General features: G+C 34.1%; 1 protein-coding gene across 1 annotated transcript; it reads left to right on the top strand.

Moving 5' to 3' along the window:
• Positions 1–882: 882 nt before the first annotated feature.
• Positions 883–19,191, top strand: LOC127863159 (uncharacterized). Its single transcript, XM_052402542.1, has 8 exons — positions 883–922; positions 1,722–1,804; positions 2,513–2,588; positions 4,738–4,800; positions 8,207–8,296; positions 14,281–14,378; positions 16,845–16,959; positions 19,046–19,191. The coding sequence occupies exons 1-8, from the start codon at positions 883–885 to the stop codon at positions 19,189–19,191; spliced, it is 711 nt and encodes a 236-aa protein (XP_052258502.1).
• The last annotated feature ends 1,681 nt before the right edge of the window (positions 19,192–20,872 follow it).

Raw genomic sequence — 20,872 nt, 5'->3', positions numbered from 1 at the left:
CTAATGACTGTAGTATTAAAATGGAAAACTCCCACAAACTATTGTTGTGGTTATAATCGTAGCTGATAACAATAACAATCCGTATGACTATGAATACGTCTACAACGCACATTTCCGGGTTATGGAATCTAATGAGAAAAGATCCTCAGTTTGTCCGTGTTCGTCACAAGATTGATTTAGTAATTTACCCTTCAGCGTTCACAGTTCTCTGATTAATGATGCAGGCAAAGTGGATTGAAAAACACTGCGAGATATTACATGTTGGGGAATATAATGTGGCGATAGTCTCATCTGTGAAGGAACATGAATATATGGAAGATTCAATGGAAGGTTTAATGTTGGTATAAAAGATGGGGCATAAGGAGTGTGATAAATAAATAAAATAGATAGATTATATGTTAACCCTTTACCCCTTAGATACGTATTTGATACGTATTTTGACACATTTGTAGTCCCTTGGAAAGTTAAATCTAATTAAAGACTTTTCTAACTAGATTTAAGTTTTAAAGGCTTCATTTTAAACCCTTTTATACTGATGAGCAGCAAACAGCATAACACCCGAACACACTGCGAGCTACTTGCAAGCTGTTCTGGTTTTATGCATTTTGCGCATAGCCATGCTCACTTTGCTTCGGATGGGGAAAGTGTTGACTGTTTTTATTTCAAATAATGTTAAATCCAATTAAATGGATGTACAAATGTTACTTTTATAGTCCAATATATATATAGTGAGAAATTTTCTTTGAAAGTCCACTATATTAGACGATATTTCCTGTTGAAATTCAAATGTATATGTTGATATTTTATGTCAATGTCTACTTTATAAAAAGCCAGGTCCAAAAATCTTATATTAGCCCTTCCCCACTCAGAATCAAATTTAAAATGGCTTTTGCAACCAGTATAAAACCAGAAGAGCCTGCGAGTAACTTTAGTGAATTCAATTATAGTAAAGAAGTATTCTTGATTCTAGTAAAGAAGATTTTTAATATAATTTGATTTGATAAGGGACTACAGGCGCGTCAAAGTGCATTTATAAGGGGTAAAGGGTTAAGGTAAAGTTGTTCAAATTCCTTGTTAAAGTTCAAAAGATAGGTTCACATCTTCTTAAGTGCAATAATAAATAAATTTACAGCTCAAGTCCAATATTACCTGCTTCAGACCCTTGTGTTGTTCTGCAACAGTTCTAGACCTAATTTGACTGTAGATGACTACTAGATGTATTTAGGTATTGATGGATAGACCACACAGACTATATGTAGATTTTGTAGTGTTAAAATTGTATTTTGTACACAAATGCTAGTCTGTCTGAATATTGTGTCTGTCTTAGATTATTTTTCATTTTATGCATTAAAAAATAAAATGTATGTAATGAAAAAATTCCTTTCAAGCAACATGAATTTATAAAAGTGTTAAAATGTCCATATTCTTTTCAGTAGAATTTGTGTATATGATATAAATATATATATGATATTTTGGATCATAATTATGTTGCCACTTTTGTGTTCATTTTTGCAGTCCACTTTACTTGTCATGTTATAACTTTCACACCCTTGGAGATTTCAGTTGTGCAGAAAGGAAATTGTATGTGGTCAGATGTTGGTCAGACGGGCCGAAAATATAGAACATAAACAACACAATTATTATTGTGAGGGATATTGCGAGATAGCTTCTCATTAAAGAGTTTGGCTGTCAATACAGGTTAACCTTTTTTCTGGTTTCAGGTTTTGGGTTTGTGACCTTTGAAGATGAGGAAACCGTGGAGAGAGTGTGTGAACTACATTTTCATGAAATCAACAAGAAAATGGTGAGTGGTGTGCGTGCGTCCCTGTGGTCGGAGTATACAATGATAGTATCGTACCATCAGTAATTCTTTGAAATCCTTTAAACCGTACAGACCATTATTTTCTTGTTGTAAAGAATATGTGATTATTGAACAATTACTACACTTTAAATTTCATGATATGTATTCAAATGTTATCATTTTTGACTGAAACAGCAATGTAGGCCAAGGCCACATTAGATAAATGTTTTCCATTTTAGACATGCATTTACCTCGACACCTGTATATGTCAAGAGTACGGTATAAGGAAATAATTTCTGCAAAAACTTCACTCCAGAATTTATCAAGAATCAGTTCAATGTGATACATATTTTAATATCAGATACAATAATATCACTGTTATTTTATTGAAATGTACTCCATAATTAAAACGCATATTATTAAATTTGCACATCAAAAGAAAAAATCTCACCTGATACCTTGCTCTCTATGATGGTCTACAGTAAAAGTGTCAAATGTGACCTTGAGCTCAATGAAGGTCAATAGTAAAAAAATTCACATGTGACATTGACCGCAATGAAGATCTAGAGTGTAAAATCTCATATGTGACATTGACCCCAATGTAGTTTAATAGTGAACCACTATCTAGGTCTAAAGCAAAAAGTGACACAAGTGACCTTAATACAAATCTAGGTGTATAGTATCTCTTATGTGATCTTGACCTTAATGTAGGTCGAGTGCAAGAAGGCTCAGCCCAAGGAGGTGATGCTTCCACAACAGTTGGTACGTGGTCGTGGAATCGCCAGAGGTAGGTGGCACTTTGTCCTGGCTGGTGCAGAGAGTTCTAGGCACTTAGACGTGTACATGTTCATGATTATTGTAGAGTTTCTTGATTTATATATGCAAGTGCTGCCAGGAAGACATAGTCTCTGAAACAGTTCAGTTCAAAATGTTTTGTTTTGTGAATTTTAATTGAAGGCAATATTTGTTGAAAGCCAGTTATGTGATTTAGAAATTGTATCTGATTTTCTGTAAGAGATTTTATATTATTTTTACAACTTAATATGCTGCCTGGTAGCACATTATCATATCATTGCTGTTATCCACTGCATTTGACATATTGCCTTTCTGTTGCTAGGAAATTGCATGTAACCTTGGGGGTCGTAGGTGAGATCTTCACCTCCTAAATGCAGGATTTAAATTGAAAGATTATTGCTTGAAGAAAAAAGTTGGATCATGGGGAATAAATATCATTTATTTATAAAAAAGATGAATTGTAAAACAAAAAGTCTGGCTTCACATACAAAGTATACAAAAAATTGTTATGTTTTTTAATTGCATAGAACTTGCATGTACATTATTTACTTAGTATATTCCCATAGTGCTGTTTGGCAGTTGTTATGATCAAAGAAACTTTTCAGAATAAAAAAGGCACCACAAAGGAGCAAGAGGTCAAGCTTAAGGGATACTTTGTAGACATTTGTATGTTTGTATTCTGAAATAATTCTGAATGTGGCACAATCACAAGCTTTCAGGGTATTAATGAGTCAAAAATATTTCTTTTTGATGCTTTAAAACAACAGTATTTCTAAAAACAGTAGGTGACTAGTTGTTAATTAAGGTTAGCTGATGATTATATATTTTTAGATAAATGGAAAGTGGCTTATATACCTTGTAGGTGTTTGTGTAGTGTTAGTTGTGTTTAACCGTTTCCTGCTCAGAAGCAAAGTGAAAAAGGCTACATGCAACCAGCATACAACCAGAACAGCCTGCGAGTAACTAAGTAACTTGCAGTCTGTTCAGGTTTATGCTGTTTGCTGTTTATCAGTACCTTAGGGTGGTAAATGAAGTGTGTAAAATTTAATAGTAAAATTCAGAAAAGCATTTATTTTATTTGCTAAATGACTACAAACATGTCAAAATGTGAATCTGAGCAGTAAAGGGTTAATGTTTTGACAACTAGAATGAATATATGCAAGGATATTACAGTGATTGGGGAAACACAGCAATAACCAATCAGTGAGCTAAGAGTTGTTGTTGTTACAAGTATTTGACCAATCAGATTGTGACTTAAAGGATTCAAATGTTCAAATAAGACTGGAAACAGCACATGGGGGTTAGAAAGCCATTGTGTGCAGGATGTGTATATAGTACCGTGTTCATATGCCTGTACGTTTCTAGATAAAGTGGATGGTTCACATGGCATCAAGTGGCTACTTTCTCCTTACTTCAATTTATTTATGAAAACAAGCTGTTAACATTTAAATGAAAGATCATTCAATCAGAAGGTTTGATTTATATATAGTTTAATCAAAGCAAAAGCAATTTTCTATTTGAAACTTTGTTTTAAGTTTTGTCACAGTAAGCAAATTGGTAAAAATCATTTGGGAAAACAAGAAAGCTTGAATGACATATCACTGGAGAGGGTGACTTGTGTGTTTCCCCTACAATATTCACCTAAGAAAGAATAGTGCCGATATCATGAATGCATAATTATGGCCATTCTAGAATAAAAATGAATGATGCAAAATGAATTTCCATGATTCAAACTGAGAATGAGAAATTAATTTGAAATTGTTTATAGTTGGTATGACATTTGAGCTGTACTGTAAGAAAACGGGGCTTAATACATGTGGGCAGTGTCATCATATATGTGCAGGCTAATCAGGGACAACACTTTCAGCTCTACTGACAATTTTTGTTTAAAGGAAGTCTCTTCTTAGCGAAAATCCACTTACACCCGAAAGTGTCGTCCCTGATTGCGCGGACTTCAAAGACTAATCTGGGACGATATCTTACGCACATGCATTAAGCCCCAGTTTTCCCAAGGGCGAATCAAATTTGAACCAATAACAACCTCCAGGCAAATGTTGGCACTATTCTCTCAGGGGGACTGTGTGAGCTTATATTTCTGCCGCCATTTAACATATTTGTTTCCCTTGTTCTAATCTCCGTAGTGACTGAGGACGGGGAGATAATCTGGGAGCCTCTCTCTACTGACCTGGTTATGCCAGAACTATGTAAGTGCCCAGTCTACCCTTTAGACTTTTCTGTATGTACTGTTTGAATTTTATTCTCATTTTTCGGTGTAAAATCATTGTCAATCATTGGATATTGATTTTTTGTTGATTTTGTTTGTTTATCGTTTCATGAATTTTAGACAAACACACTTGAAAATGATCAACGCAAATTCCACTCTTTTGTTTACAACAATAACAAATCCATCATGTTATGTGTGTGTAAAAATGTAATTTTGTGAAAACTACAAAATGTCATGCTGACAAATATAAAAGAGATTACAGTCTGTAAATATTACACTTATACAAAGTTACCAAAGAAGTTAAAAAATCTCTTCTCACAAGAATTCTGAGGTCTAAATAGTTAACACCACAGGTAAAGTCAGAATCCTGTGCCAAAAAATAAAAAAAAAATGAAATGTTAATACTGGCAAGTGTAGGTGAAAATTTTCTTATCTTATTTTCATCTATCTGCCACTGATGTTGCACAATTATTTTATTCTATTTTTACCATGTTTGCTAGTTAAATGCATTTCACAAGAAGTTTCTTTTTCAAATTCCTTTCTATAAAATTAGAAACTATGTGTTGTAGAATTAATGTTTTTAGCCTTCTGAATGTACTGTAGATTATATTGTACCTTAATATGTATTCATGTATGTTGATTGTAGTAAAGAAATATTACCCTGAAAACAATATCAATTGCTTTTTATGTTTATTGCAATCATATATTATAATAAACATACCTTGGTTACAAGGTAAATGTTTTAACATTAAAAATACCATTGTAGAGTGCAGTTATGCATTATCAAAACTGATTCTTCATACACAAATCTTAAAATATAAACGCCTAAAATAGCCTCAATGATGAATAATATTCAACATTGCAATGAATTATCATTCAGGTAATAGAGAGCTTGGAAAATCATTCTTAATACACAATGAAGCAAATGCTATTTTCAACTATAAAAATAACAATCAATTTTATCCTATCATATCTAAATAGCAGATTGTATTCCAAAAATATATGGCTGTTAGGGAAGCTGTATTGATAGAACTGTTTAAGCCATCTTGTCATAAAATTCCCTTTTTAAAGGCAGTTATAAATATTCTTTTCATGTGAGCATGAACCAACAATAAAAATTAAACAACTATTTCCAGGACCATCAAGGGCTGTTTACACAGGGTGTTTGTTCTAGATGTCTGGTATTTCCATGAACATTTTACATCATCTAACAGTCTTATAGTTCACCTGTGATCCAATGTTAATGGCATCAAATTGTTTTAAAATGTTCCTGGAAGTCCCATGTGGAGAGATTTCCTTCACAGCTAGTTATCTTGAATGTAAAACCTAATCATTGCCACAGACACGTGGATGTTTAAAAGAAAAAAATGCATTTTAAGATCTGGTATGCACCTGGAAAAGGGTGGGACCTTATTTCACTAAAACCTTTATGCAGTTTCCAACTGTTTTTACCTGATACAAGTGCCATACTATCAACAGCTGATGAGATAGACACTCATCATCTATCTTTATCTTTATGTATCATTTATCTTTGGTAGCATCCATCAAAGTGCAATCTACTTTATATCAAGCTGCCTCCCTGCCCCCCCCCCCCCCTCGAAGAATTTTTCAACTGCAAACTTATCATTTAATCTTTGAAATGTTTTATACATTTCAAATAGCTTGCTTTCATGTGATTGCATTGGCATTCCTTGCCAAGAATCAGTTCTGTTTTAAGGTTCTCACGTTATTTCCCAGTGCTGTTCCTCTTAAAGGCATCTCAGGTGGGGTAATTTCCTGTTAGCGGTCCTGGAGTGAAGATGGAGCTTCATTGAACACTTGCTGATCAGTTATGATCGGTTTCTAGTAGGGGCATTGATGAGTAAAAGATTGCTATAGATTGCTATAGACAAAAAGCACTACAACTATTCCATATATCTGCATTATCAATCTTTTATTACGATTGGAAGTGTGATGTTTCCAGAAAGAAATCGGAAAAACTGTTTTGGAGAACAAAAATTGGCAGTGGATAGACTATGAATAACAAGATGACTTTCAATATCACCTTGAAAGAATTAAAGCACAAACATTAGCTCTGTGATGATAGGTTTTCAGGTTGTTAACCTTTGAGGTTTTCAGGTTGTTTATGTTTGCACCTGGTAGAACTTCTTAGTTATACATCGGACAGCAAATTAAAGAACCATAAATCAGGATTCTTGCTGTGAACTTGTTTCTGACAAGGCTTTCCTGGTTGTCTGCTCTCCCTTTGCTCTGGTTCCCTACTGGGATTGCAAAAGATAAGGAAGCATCCCTGTATTATTTATGCTGGTTAAAAAATATTTAATGCCAGACTTATCTAAAACTTATATCTGGTGAATACATGGGGGTGGCTCATTATCAGGCTCCTGTTTTTCTGAAGGTCTCAGATTGACATATAGTCAGGAGCTGAACAAAAATTGAAAAGATATGATAAATGTGCTATTTAAGTCCATCATTAAGGTGGAAAATATACATCACACCTGTTTTTTAATGTTATTTTCTATTTTATGCAGCATTAACATGAAATTCAAGTTTAGAAAGCGATTACTTATCTTTGCTGTGCCAGATAAAGTTATAAATTGAAGTTTTGTTATTTATATTCAATCAAGCTTTTCATATTCCCACTCTGGCCTATTAAATCCAAATCGAAAACATTAATCCTTTCACCTAAAAATGTAAGAATTCCTTTCTGCAACCTGCATAAAAACAGATCAGCCTTCGAGAAACTTGCAGTCTGTTCAAGTTTTATGCAGTTTGCTGTTCATCAGTATCCTAGGTTTGGAAATGAAGTCTTTTAAACTTATATCTTATAAGAAAGGTCTTAAAATTTATTTTGATTTTCAATCTTTAGCATAAGTGGTATGCTGTAATGTTTTGTATGCAACTCTATTTTACTGTATAAGTCAGAGGGGGTAAACACATGATAGTCAATATGGGGACATCCTAACCGAGACACTTATTTTTCGCATTTTTATACCCTGTATTAAATTTGTTTATTTTTTAAATGATGCTCACTTTCCAGCCATATCAGTAAAAATTTGATTAGCGTTTATTTCGTAAGTAAATTTGCTTTATATCTCGACTTTACTACCTGCAAATTTTTAGTGGAGCCCTAATTAGGTCATCCCGCTAAGAAATTTTGCACCGAGTAAAGTCGAGATATACAGCGAATATTACTATGAAATAAAAGCAAGTATCTTTCTTCCTAATATGGCTGGAAAGTGAGCAGAATAAAAAAAATAATACAAGTAATAAAGGGTATAAAATGACGAAAAATAACTGCCTGGGCATGGATGTCACGATCTTGTTTGTCACGTGATTACCCCCTCTGTAAGTAGTAGCTTCACGGAATGTGTCTGGTTTTGCAGGTCTTGTACCGACGGCTATGCCGACATACCAGGCAGCTTATGGGCGTGGTCTGCCGACGGCGTTCGCTCCCGCAGGCTATTACTACCCAGGTATGGAAATCTTAGATCTTGGTCATTGGTATCCATTTTAACCCTCCTCAGATTAGTGCAGCTGTCGTCATGTCGGTGAAGGAACACAGGAAGTGCCACATTATGACACCTGGATATTTGATTGACACTTGCCAGAATTGTCAAACTACATGAAAGGTATGGCCTATTGATATTAAGTTGACTGCTGTCAGCATTATAACTACTTGAATGGTGTGGCTTGTTGATATTTGATTGACAGCGGTCAGCATTATAACTACATGAAAGGTGTGGCTTGTGTTCTTGGAACTTTGGAATTTATTTCTGTGTTCCACTGTATATGAGCCTCGTTAAACAGGGTTTAATGCATGTGCATTAAGTGTCGACCCAGATTAGCCTGTGCATTTTGCACAGGCTAACCAGGGAAAACCCTTTGCGGTTTTATGGTATGTTCATATATAAGAAGCAGAAGGAAGGACACTAAATCACTTGCATGAAGCCCAATTTTCCCTGAATGAGGCACATATGATTGAATGAGGGAGTTCAATTCACACGTACAATTTGTAATTGTTGAAATGATTTGTATGACTACATTGTGAATATGTGTAAGTGTTATCAAACATGTTTTCTTTTGTGATTTTTAATATTTTTTGTGTCCCCCACTATAGTAGTGGGGGACATATTGTTTTTGCCCTGTCTGTTGGTCTGTCTGTTTGCGCCAACTTTAACATTTTGCAATAACTTTTGCTATATTGAAGATAGCAACTTCATATTTGGCATGCATGTGCATCTCATAAAGCTGCACATTTTGAGTGGTGCAAGGTCAAGGTCAAGGTCATCCTTCAAGGTCAGAGGTCAAATATATGTGGCCAAAATCGCTCATTTATGAATACTTTTGCAATATTGAAGATAGCAACTTGATATTTGGCATGCATGTGTATCTCATGGAGCTGCACATTTTGAGTGGTGAAAGGTCAAGGTCATCCTTCAAGGTAAGAGGTCAAATATATGTGGCCCAAATCGCTTATTTTATAAATACTTGTGCAATATTGAAGATAGCAACTTGATATTTGACATGCATGTGCATCTCATGGAGCTGCACATTTCGAGTGGTGAAAGGTCAAGGTCAAAGTCATCCTTCAAGGTCAGAGGTCAAATATATGTGGCCCAAATTGCTTAATTTATGAATACTTTTGCAATATTGAAGATAGCAACTTGATATTTGGCATGCATGTGTATCTCATGGAGCTGCACATTTTGAGTGGTGAAAGGTCAAGGTCAAGGTCATCCTTCACAATGTCAAGGTCATCCTTCAAAGTCAAATGTCATATAGGGGGACATTGTGTTTCACAAACACATCTTGTTTGGAACATGCTTTTCTTATTTGACAATTGGAAAATATGCAAGTTGAACATATCAATGTTTATGGTTTGAACATCATCATTTTATTCGTAGTTTGTTCTTACTTCTGCTTATAGACTTGATTCACAAATAATAAAAGGAAAATGTTCAAGGACATACTGGGTAGTTGGAAACTTGTTAAAACTGCTGAATAATATTACAATGTCCAATACAGCAATAGAACATAGCAATTTATTTAGAGCTATCCATGTTGTTGACTTGATATATTTGAAAAAAATAAGTCTTCCACAATTTCCGATGCATTCATTTTTGTGCCAAAAGCATACATTTTAAAAGGGTGGATAAAATATATTGGACTTTTTAATATAAGTAAATATATTATAATTGGAAATTTAATATAACTTATATTGTTTGATATTATTGTAAATATTGTTTCCTTATAATATTTATATAATTTATTAAGATTGTATTTAATGATTGATAATTATATCTGATTGCATATTTGCTGTATGGTATATGTATTGAATAACTCATTTTCTATTCTGCCACATTTTTTGTTTCTGTGCCAACACCTCACCTACCTGTCTTTACCACTTACTGTGATCTCAGAATTGCTGCAGTGTTTTATTTAAAATTTACTATTTAAATTAATGATGCCATTAAAATAAATGAGTATTTCTATATATACATTTATTATGAACAGCATACACTTGAAGGATGTTTTCTAAAAAGAACACTTTCGCGTAATCAATTAAACATTGAAACTGGAAACATTTTTGTGAAACCGTGATGATATAAATTGCTTGAGAAACTAGGAATTGGTATTCTAGACTTCAATTAAATTTCACTTTCTTTTCTCTGTAAAATGCTGTTTAGTTCTTTAGGACATCACCATTTTTGTTCTTTAGTACCCTGTTAGATTTTTTGCAAAAAATGTATAAATTAAACTTGGTTCTTTTATCATTGTACATTTACATACAAAGTTGAACAGAAATACATTTTCTTAACCCTTTCCCACTCGGAAGAAAAGTGAAAATGGCTATTTTCAAACAGCATAAAACCAGAACAGCCTGTGAGTAACTCACAATCTGTTGATGTTTTATGCTGTTTGCTGCTCATCAGTATCTAAGAGTTGGAAATAAAGCCTTTAAAACTCAAATCTAGTAAGAAAGGTCTTAAATTAGATTTAACTTTCTATGGGACTGCAAACATGTTCATTATAACATTCTAAGTGGAAAAGGGTTAAATGACTAATTTGTACAAATGTGCATTGCTGTTTGTTGTCAGTCAAATGTTTTGATGTGAAAAGGAAAAAAATACCCTGTTCATCCTACCCTGTTTTGTTTGGAAAACTGAACAATATTACTTTCATGTGTACCCTTTTGACAGAACATTTTATCATATTGGAATTTCTCATATATGCAAATTGGACATGCTATATGTTCCACTCGGAATTTGTTAAACTATGTCAACTAATTGATTCATTGTCAATAAAAGGGTTGACTTTTATTTTCTTATTCTATCACTGGATCCAGAACACTCATGCAAGGGAATCTTCTGATATGAATTGTAAAACTACACATCATAAATGTTAACAAATGACAGGCATATAATTCTGCCTTAATTCTGCATTTGTTTACACCCTTGACATAAACATTTACTGTTCTTGTTTTGGTAGGAAAGTAAGAATGTATTATACACACAAAAACATCATCAATTTGAATTAAAATTTTGTTTGCTCACCTGAGTTCAAAATGCTGAATGTTAGCTATTGTGAATACTGTATATGTCTGGCGTCAGTTGTCGTTTGGTGTGTGTCATCAACTTTAAGCTTGTTAGTCTAAAAACTAGGTCATCAGGTCAAATCTTATAAAATCCAAAATGCTATTATAGAGGAGACATTTATGACTTAAATCTTGATGGAACATGGTGAAAATATATTTATCTTTAAAATGTCTTGGCCAAATTTGAATCTGGATTTGGTGCATCAAAAAAAAGGTCATGTGTTAAAAAAATAATCTTTAGTGACCACTGTAAAGGTCACATCTTTTACTCAGTCATGATGAAACCGAGTCAGAATGTTTATCTTGGAAATGTTAAGTCCATAATTGGAGTTGTGTCAAGGGGGGGTCAAAAACTAAACGACCAGGTCAAGTCTACAACAATTGGTGTCCTTGAACTCAGGTATTTGACAAAGGGCTATCATGGCTCTCTTGTTGATTAATTACAAGATTTATTAAAAATGTGAGGCCGATTGATTAAGGAAAGGGTGTTGTTGACAGGCAGTCATACTTTTAAGGGTTCACATACAGCCAAAAAGTTGACAATTTTAGGGCCTTGAAATTCATAAATCATCATTTATGTAATATGCTTATAAGCCCTCTGCCTGTCGAAATTCATATTGCTGCTTATATGCCATATTGCTTTCAATTTTTCAATTAAGAGTGTTGGCAGTTTGTTGTATGATGTTTGCTTTATCTTGCATTTCGAATGCTGCAGTATGAACTTTTGTTCTGATTGTATGACAGACTAATTGTATACAGTTTTGATGCTATAATAATTTCAGGATCTGATGCTTGTTTTGTTAACCAGATATTTTTAATGCATTGTGAAATGCTTTTATTTTTGTATGGTAGTTTTTCATATGTTTTACTAATAATTTGAACACTTTGTGTCATGTGTTTAATTTTTGACCATAGATTTTGACTTTACCTTTGTTTGATATGCTGGTTCTGCAGAGAGTATTATACTACTATAGCCTGTGTATTGACACTGTGTAATATAGTACATGTAGTTATTTTTTATTTAAGAATATAGATATGCATATTTTAGGAACTGACTATTATTGTGCAAACCAAAAATTCACCCTCCAGGACTTAAATTATTAACACGTAACATGTATTATTTACTACATTGAATCTCTGTAAATGTAGCTTACTTGATTTAAATGATAACACAGGCGTGATTGTTTGCAATATGGAGTTAAAAGCCAGTTTGTTTTTACCATTTTAGGAATGGGACCGGATCCCTTTGGATGGGGAAAAATCGCCATGTTTTGACTAAAATTGGGAAATAAGTATTGTTGTTTTGTTTACAAATGCTTCAAAATGTAGCATATAAGTGTTTTCAACATTTTACTTACTAAGTTTCAACTTATAGAGCTGGATGGGAGATGAACTAAATGTTTATAAGATCTGGAAAAAAACACACAAAAAACCTTCAATTGGGAATTTTTAGGTCCAATTTTGAAAAAACAACAACTGTTTTCCATTGGGAATAGGGCTGAATACCTGCCCGAAAATGAACGATGGTGAATATTTGGTTTGTGCAGCTTGAGTAGCAGACTTTAGTCCGTCCTTCCATGTGTCTTCAATAAGGCTCCTCCCCCCTCTCACAGGGAATGCTCACATGCAATAATCATGGCGATACCAACAACTAATATATATTTCTCATCATTCCTCCTATGTAATAGAGTGTTTCTCTTTCAAGTAAGTAGATTTTTGGTTGATATTCACTATATTTAGAAATTGTTTCATATTTTGTACTGTAAATTGTGATAATATGGTTTGAAATATAATTATATGCCTTACACGCACACACATATGCACGTAATGTTCCTAATTTTGTCCTTAAATTAAATTGATTTGTGAGAGTAATATGCTTCTAAACACTTCAGTAATTGTATAAAATGGCATTAATTTTCGTATCAAAAAAACATTTTCCTTTTTTTATGTTTTTGTACATTAGTATTGTCCTCTCAAAGTGACAATTCATTAATATAATAAGAACAATTTCCTTGCAAACTTAGAAATCATGTATACAATGGGAGAATTTTCCTTATAAAAAAATCAATCATTTTTATGCCCCCGAAGGAGGGCAAATGGCGATTGGTCCGTCTGTCTGTCCGTCCTTCCGTCACACTTTGCGTTTAGGTTTCGCGTATAGTTTTCGAAAAATACTCATAACTTCTATGTCCTTTCACATAGCAACTTGATATTTGGCATGCATGTGTATCTGATGGAGCTGCACATTTTGAGTGATGAAAGGTCAAGGTCATCCTTCAAGGTTAAAGGTAAAAAAGCATGTATCAAAGTGGCGCAGTAGGGGGCATTGTGTTTTTGACAAACACATCTCTTGTTTATTTAGTAGTATTTTCCTATCAAAAGTAATTCATCATTCATATACTATGTTCCTGTTCTTAAAGTTAGTATTAAAACGGGAGTTTTCCTTCTCTAAACATCAGTTAAACAACGAGTCTCACTGTTGTAAAGCAAGGCTTAATGCTTGTGCGTAAAGTGGTCATCCCAGATTAGCCTGTGCAATTAGCACCGGCATATCAAGGACGATACTTACTTTCTATTACAGTATTTTTATCGTTAAAAAATTCTCTTCTTTGTGAAAATCTAGTTTATGCGGAAAATTTTGTCCCTGATAAGCTTGTGCAGACTGCGCAGGCTAATAGGGGACAATACTTAACAAGCATCATGAATTAAACCCCATGTTTATAGTGCGAGGCTGGAATCGATTAATTTGTAATGAAAGTTATTCATCAGTCACAGTCAGGTAGTAGTCTAGTTGTTTAGTGTCCATCCATCGTTACGAGGCGTGTGTGGCTAGTGATGCGTGTTTGTTCTCTCCCTTGTTAGCGTGTCTGGGCGCGGTCCCGACCTCCCTGGGTCTTACCCCGGTACACAGCGCCACCCTTGCCCTTGCTCTCGGGCGGCCTCCAAGTCTCGCATGCCTTGTAAGACGTACCTCGTGCAGCTTACCTCATCTGTAGTCCTGGGATGTGATTTCTCCTCCTTTTTGCTGATTTTCTCCATAACAACGTCAAACTGATGTTATAAATAATTATTGAATTTGCTGGATCAATTATACAAACATAGAGTTTGATTTAACTCTGGGAGGGGGTGTGCCTGCATTTTCCTTTCCTAAGAAGTTTATTTGATCACCCCCTTGAATCCAAGGATGGGATTCGATTTAAGCTTTATGGAAGACTTTTCTCAATTTTAGTTAATTATTTTCATTTTGAAATCCACTGAAATTTGCTGGGCTTTAATTGTGAAGGACATTTTAAGGGTAAGTTAAACCCCCTTCCTTGCCTTAAATGTAATTGTCTCCAATTTAATGATCTATAATTGTCTCCCTTTAAATAATTTGAATGGCTTCCCCTGAAATGACACCCTGAAGGGCTGTACTCTCTAAAAAAATATCATAGTTGACAGGAAGGCATGTTTTACACTTTTTACTATTATTCGGGTATTATCTTTCGGAGATAATGGTAGGGCATGAATATGTGTTCACTACTGAATCCCTGAAATATGATAAACTTGAAGACTATAGTATACCATTGCACTAGAAAAGGTTACATTCCACAAAGAAACGGCCGAAAAAAAAAGTTGCAAAAACAGTCGATTTTGATTTGTGTCAAATTCTTTCTTGCATTGTACATGACATATCTTTTTTGTTGCATAAATCGATTCCGCTTAGAATGGCCTTTAAGAAAACGTATGGTTATGGGGGTCTCAATGTGCAAAATGTTGCATTTATTTTGGCTTAAAGTTGTCGCTTTTACATTGAATTATATAGGGAAACTATTTGGTATATTATGACCTGAATTGCTTCCTCTGAGTCGCTTCCTCTGAAATGACAAACTGAATTGCTTCCCCTGAAATGACACCTTGTTAGAAGCAGTAATTGCCTGCCCCTCAGAGTGGCAGTTCTGTGATGTCAGATACGGAAATGCTTCTCTCAAGTTTTGTTTATTAATCCTAGGAAGGAGTTAATATGGATCATCCATATATTGAGGTCACAGTTGAACATTCTCTTTAAAAAAACTTCATTACCCTCTTTCTCTAGAAGATTGCAAGACATGCTGATGAGATTGGTTGGGTTTGGTGTTTGTTGAATTGCCACACTGATGGGTTTTCTCCAAGTAGTGTCAGTTGTTTGCTGCTTCAGTTCAATAAATTGTTTGCTGGAACAAAAAGATGACTCTCGGTTTGTTGTCTTGCACAACCCACTTATTTTATACTTGCGCTTTACATGTCAACTATACTGTATGCATATAGTATGTTTGTGTGAGTGGTATGCCATTATAAGTCAGCCAATCATGTCTATTTTTTGCTACATAATTTGTGATTGTATTGATTATGAGTTGGACCTATTCATTCAAATCATACTGTATTTTATAGGACTCTTGATTTTGAAGTTTTGGTATGTTTTTAATTGATATTTTCGAAAAATGTTCTATCCTGAACAATAGTTTTTTTTAATTTTAAGTTGAATTTTCAATGCCTGAGTTAATAATGTATATATTATACAGCCAGTCTGTCGGAAATTGGGGTTAAATGCATGTTGGTAAAGTGTTGTCCCAAGTTAGTGTGTGCAGTCTGCACTGCCTAATCTGGGACTTTACTTTTCGTTTTTATGGATTTTTTTTGTTTTATCAGAAGCCTCTTCTAAATGAAAATCCTTTCAAGATGGAACGTGTCTCTAATTAGCCTGTGCATACTGCACAGGCTAATTCGGGACAATAATGTATGCACATGCATTAAAACTGTCTTCCCATGGTGAGGCTAACATACTAGTATTATGTAAAATTATCTCATATACCGATGTTTATTGCTCTGCATGTCCGTGAAATTGCACACATGTTCAAGTTGTCAGCGCTGAGAACTCGTATGTTTGTAGATTCTCCGTTTGATGCATGTTTTTTTCCGCTTTATTTTCCTGAGTCAAATCGTCTCACAGAATAATACTGCATTTGGAGTGTAAATCAAATGTTAACATTATAATGTAGCTTAGTCTGTATAGAAATAGCGAGAACTCTTATATCTGCCTGCAAGAATTTCTTCTACCAGTTTTAGAAGCTACTTGCCCAATCTCAATAAAGCCTTTATGGAATCCAAATCCAACAATTTACAATCCGAATCCGAAAAGGGTGTGTGAACATTCACTAAGACATTAGAGCAATAACCACGGAAGCCATCCAACATTAATAAAAGCCTATCTTTTTTTTTTAACAAATTTTTAAAATAATTAATTAATAAATCTTCAACCAATGTTTTTGACCGAAAATGTATCGAGGCAATTTTCCCGCCACAGGCTTCCCTAGTAACGGCTTGATCCCCGCGGCAACGGACATACACACTTCGCCAACAGCTTTCTATAATTTTGCCGACGTGACAATGGCATGCAAACTCTCCAGCGCAGCGAGCAGTCGCCGTTACCCACGGTAACCTCGTCCCCCTTACAACGAGCCAATGAAACGCAGGCCTTATTCACAGCCCACTTACAGGCCCTGGTGAACGCTCAGAGATCAGGTACGTGGTGCGCCCTATTCATGGGAAATCTGGTCTTAACGCATGTGTGCAAAGTGTCACCCCAGTTTAGCCTGAACCCTTTCTGCTTTTATGGAAATTTTTGTTTATATGAAGATTCTTCGTCACAAAAATTCAGTATAGGCCGAGGTGTGGTCCCTGATTTGATTGATCACTGTTTATCAGTCAATCAACAATAATTATGCAATCTGATGCATAGTATTTAAACTATGTGGGAGTAATAACAAGTTTATAGCAAGTTTATAGCCATGTTGAAGTAAGAACAATTTAATAGCCAAGCCATCAGATAAACGTCAGAGTTGTTTATTGACTGATAAATCATGTTTATGCAAACGTAATTAAGATTCTAATATGATTTGATAAATATTAATACTGTTCAAATGAAAATTGTTTAAACTCTAATCTGCTCAAGTCTGGAACTACTTTTTGTGTTGTTTAAAAGTAGCTTTACCACCATGATTGTGTTCTCTGTCTACAGGAATGTCAGCCCGTATCCTGTTAAACATGCGACGTGTCATGTGACTTGTGTCATGTGAATTGTGTCATTTGATGACTCCATTTGTTAGTAAATATAAAGTTGCCTTTGTGGAAAAAACAGTCTTAATGCATGTGAGTAAGGTGTCGTTCCAGATAAGCCTTGCAGGCTGCACAGGCTAATCTGGAAATGACACAGTACGCAAATGCATTAAGCCCAGTTTTCTTAGTTCCCTAATTTGTAAAATTTCCTAATGTACTGAGGTTTAATTTTTGAGCATTTTATTATGTAACCTTTTCTAATTAATAGTGTTTATTGGGGTTGTGACTTGACTTGATTATTATATACTAAATTCTCTGATTACCTGGGTCTTGCAAATATGTATACACTTTTGAATTTGATTATTTCCCATTCTTTACTTATATAGCTTATATGTGTTTGATACTCTGTCATTAATTGTAAATCCTTTTCCACTCAGAAGCAAGGTGAAAATGGCCAACAGCAAAAATACAGAACAGCTTGCAAGTAACAGTCTGTTCAGGTTTTATGCTGTTGGCTGCTTATTAGTATCTAAGGGTTTGAAATGAAGCCTATACAATTTTAATCTAGTAAAAAATGTCTTGAATTACATGTTACTTTCTACAGTACTACACATGCATGAAAATACTTGCTTGTCTTGTTACAGCCCACACAGTTGGTGAGCTTTCAGAATGGATACCACTAGATCTGTGGTTGCATAGAAACAGGTAGGGCTCTTGTGGCACAGCATTTTATCAGTTATGGAATGCGTTAATTCAGGAGAAAATGGAACAGACAACAAAATGCATTAACTTATGTTTGGCCTTAACTTTAATGCAACTTATTTAAAATGGTAATAGTCTGTTTGGAACTGTTTAACGGCTTTATGCCTAGCGTCTAGAAAAAAGGCCTAATTTTGGAAATAAATTGATCCAGTTTAGAAGGATGTGAGAGTCCACTAGGCATAAATGGGTTAAACTAATAAAATTCATGTGTCTGCAATCAATTATCCTGATTTCATCCCTTTTGCGTACTTAGTACTGGCTAAACATTACATACTGGTTCTATCCAGAAAACAAAAGCAACAGAGTCTTAATAAGCCTTAAGCTTTTGGTGCAATTAAAAGTTGAAATAAATAGGTTTAAACTTCAATACTTCAGACCAATGGAAAAATGGCAGAGATACTATGCAATAGAGGTTTTGTCGTTTTGTTATTTTGTGTTATGTTGGTACATGTAACTTCCGTTAATTTAATCAATTTATTTTATGCTTTCTGGTGGTTTATAGAGAAGTGAGTTAAAATTGATAATTCCCTGTTCCAAAAAAATGAAAATTAACAGTGACATATATCAATGATGTTTACTGTTATACTGTGAAATGACGTTGTTGTTGTTGTTGTATCATTTGTATGCATAAAATAAAAAAGAAAATTTGTTGGATTTGGTGGAATATCGATTTTAATTCACTCATGATCATAGAACAAATATTATTTCTATGATCATGAGTGAATTAAAATGGATATTCCACCAAATCCAACAAATGTCCTCTGTGTGATTTTGTCGTCTGCTTCTTCAGGCTGTACGTTCCAACTGTCTTCAGAAACGTTGTCTGCAGGGGAGGGGCGCTGGTCCCCAGCTTGCAGTGATGAAATACACACGCCTGTTAGTCGCCCAATATTTGAGCGTATTTACGCACATGCGTACAGTGACAAACCTGTTTGAACTGCATGGCCAATGAGTCTCAGTATATTCTCTTTATTTTATGTATATTATTACATGTACGCCACCCTTGTGGTAACGTTTGTTAATGACTATTTGTTACGATTGTGTCTGTTTATTGTAGTTCGCGCATTCTGGGGTGTTTATTAACAGGGTCATGTTTCAACGTGATAACTTTTTTAGAAAGTGTGAGCAAGCTTAAGTGTATTTTAGTGGTTTTTGCAAAATGAGACAGTTAACTTTCTGAATGCCCGAATTACATAAAATTATATAAATATTCATGACATATACTCAAGTTTTATACATTTTTGAAACGGCTTTTATTCGTGTGTATATAAATACTGTCATACTTAAATATTACATGATATGACTTAAAAATGTTCTACTTCAGAGTACTTTTTTGGAGAATGTTTTTAGTTTAAATTGAAGGGTTATGGGAGTTGATTTCCTACCATTTACATTGTTTTAATGTGTGACTTTCATTGTTATGTGTAAATATTATGTACGTTTACAACATTTGTTCATGATCTGGGATTGTATCAATGGCGTTTTGATTTGATGTGGATGAATGAACCTATATTCCTGTATTTTAATCGTATGTGGTAATGTTGAGGGATTCAACAGGGTGTGGCATTGATATTTTTAGTGGGTGGGTTTTCAAAATCTTTTCAGTAATTTAAACATGCGAAAACCAAACTGATCTTCTAAATTAATCAATACATTTGGTGAAAATAGAACAATAAAATAATTTAGTAGCCTTTTATTTTAAACCCTGTTGCTTCCCTGCGTCTGTAAATAATGACTTGTTTTGTGTTATTTGTGATTTTGTAAAATAAATGACCATGCAGAAAAATAACTTTAAACGAAGGAGTGCTAATTTTTAAAAACCAACGCACATTTATAAAATGATAAAATCATTACGCATTGCACATCTCTTCGCAATTAGCGTGAATTTCTGAGCCCATCTACGCAAACCAGAAATTAGTACTAGCTTTCAGAAATACATTTATATAATTGTACTAAAAGATTTCTGCAAATTTTTGTGTAACCAAATGTTGCTTAGCTTTAACATAACCAACCAAAACTTACGCCCGTTTGTTTATACTTTTATCTACCTTATTAAACAAAATATTTCTCATTTTTTGTCTGTTATAAAATGTGTGTGAGAGTGTTCATGTAACCTTTATATTTGTAAGGTGAACATATCAATGTATAACAAGCCGCAAGTTACCAAAGATATAGTAGTTTGTAGCCTTGTAAACAATTTCTAGCCTTTGCAGATGGAATTATTTTTCTGCCTCTAATAATATAAAAGATCTTTTTATTGTGTACAGGCAAACCATCTTCACAAAGTCATTAACAAAAGTTATATTTTGATTGTTTTTCTATGTTTTTCAGTAAGAAATATTTCTGAAATGAAAATTATGTAATGCTGGGTTGTTAATTTGAACAGGTTTCTGCTTAGGACTGGATTTTGTTGACGCGTATCATTGACCAGTCATCCATAGTTAAAGAATTGCTTGCAGTAGGCTAAATAATCCTATGTACCCAAAATATTTCTAGTAGACTTAGAAAAACTGCATTTAGATTTAGAGTTGTTATAAACCAGTTTGTTAATAATTCTAAAGTCTAAATTATTTTTGTAAATAATTTATTTATTGGACATGTTTAATGTATCCGACAG

This window comes from Dreissena polymorpha, unplaced genomic scaffold (assembly GCF_020536995.1).
Source record: "Dreissena polymorpha isolate Duluth1 unplaced genomic scaffold, UMN_Dpol_1.0 chrUn001, whole genome shotgun sequence".
In the NCBI taxonomy this organism is placed as follows: domain Eukaryota; kingdom Metazoa; phylum Mollusca; class Bivalvia; order Myida; family Dreissenidae; genus Dreissena; species Dreissena polymorpha.
Note: the sequence above shows the minus strand (reverse complement) of the source record. Positions and strands in the feature narration are given on the sequence as shown.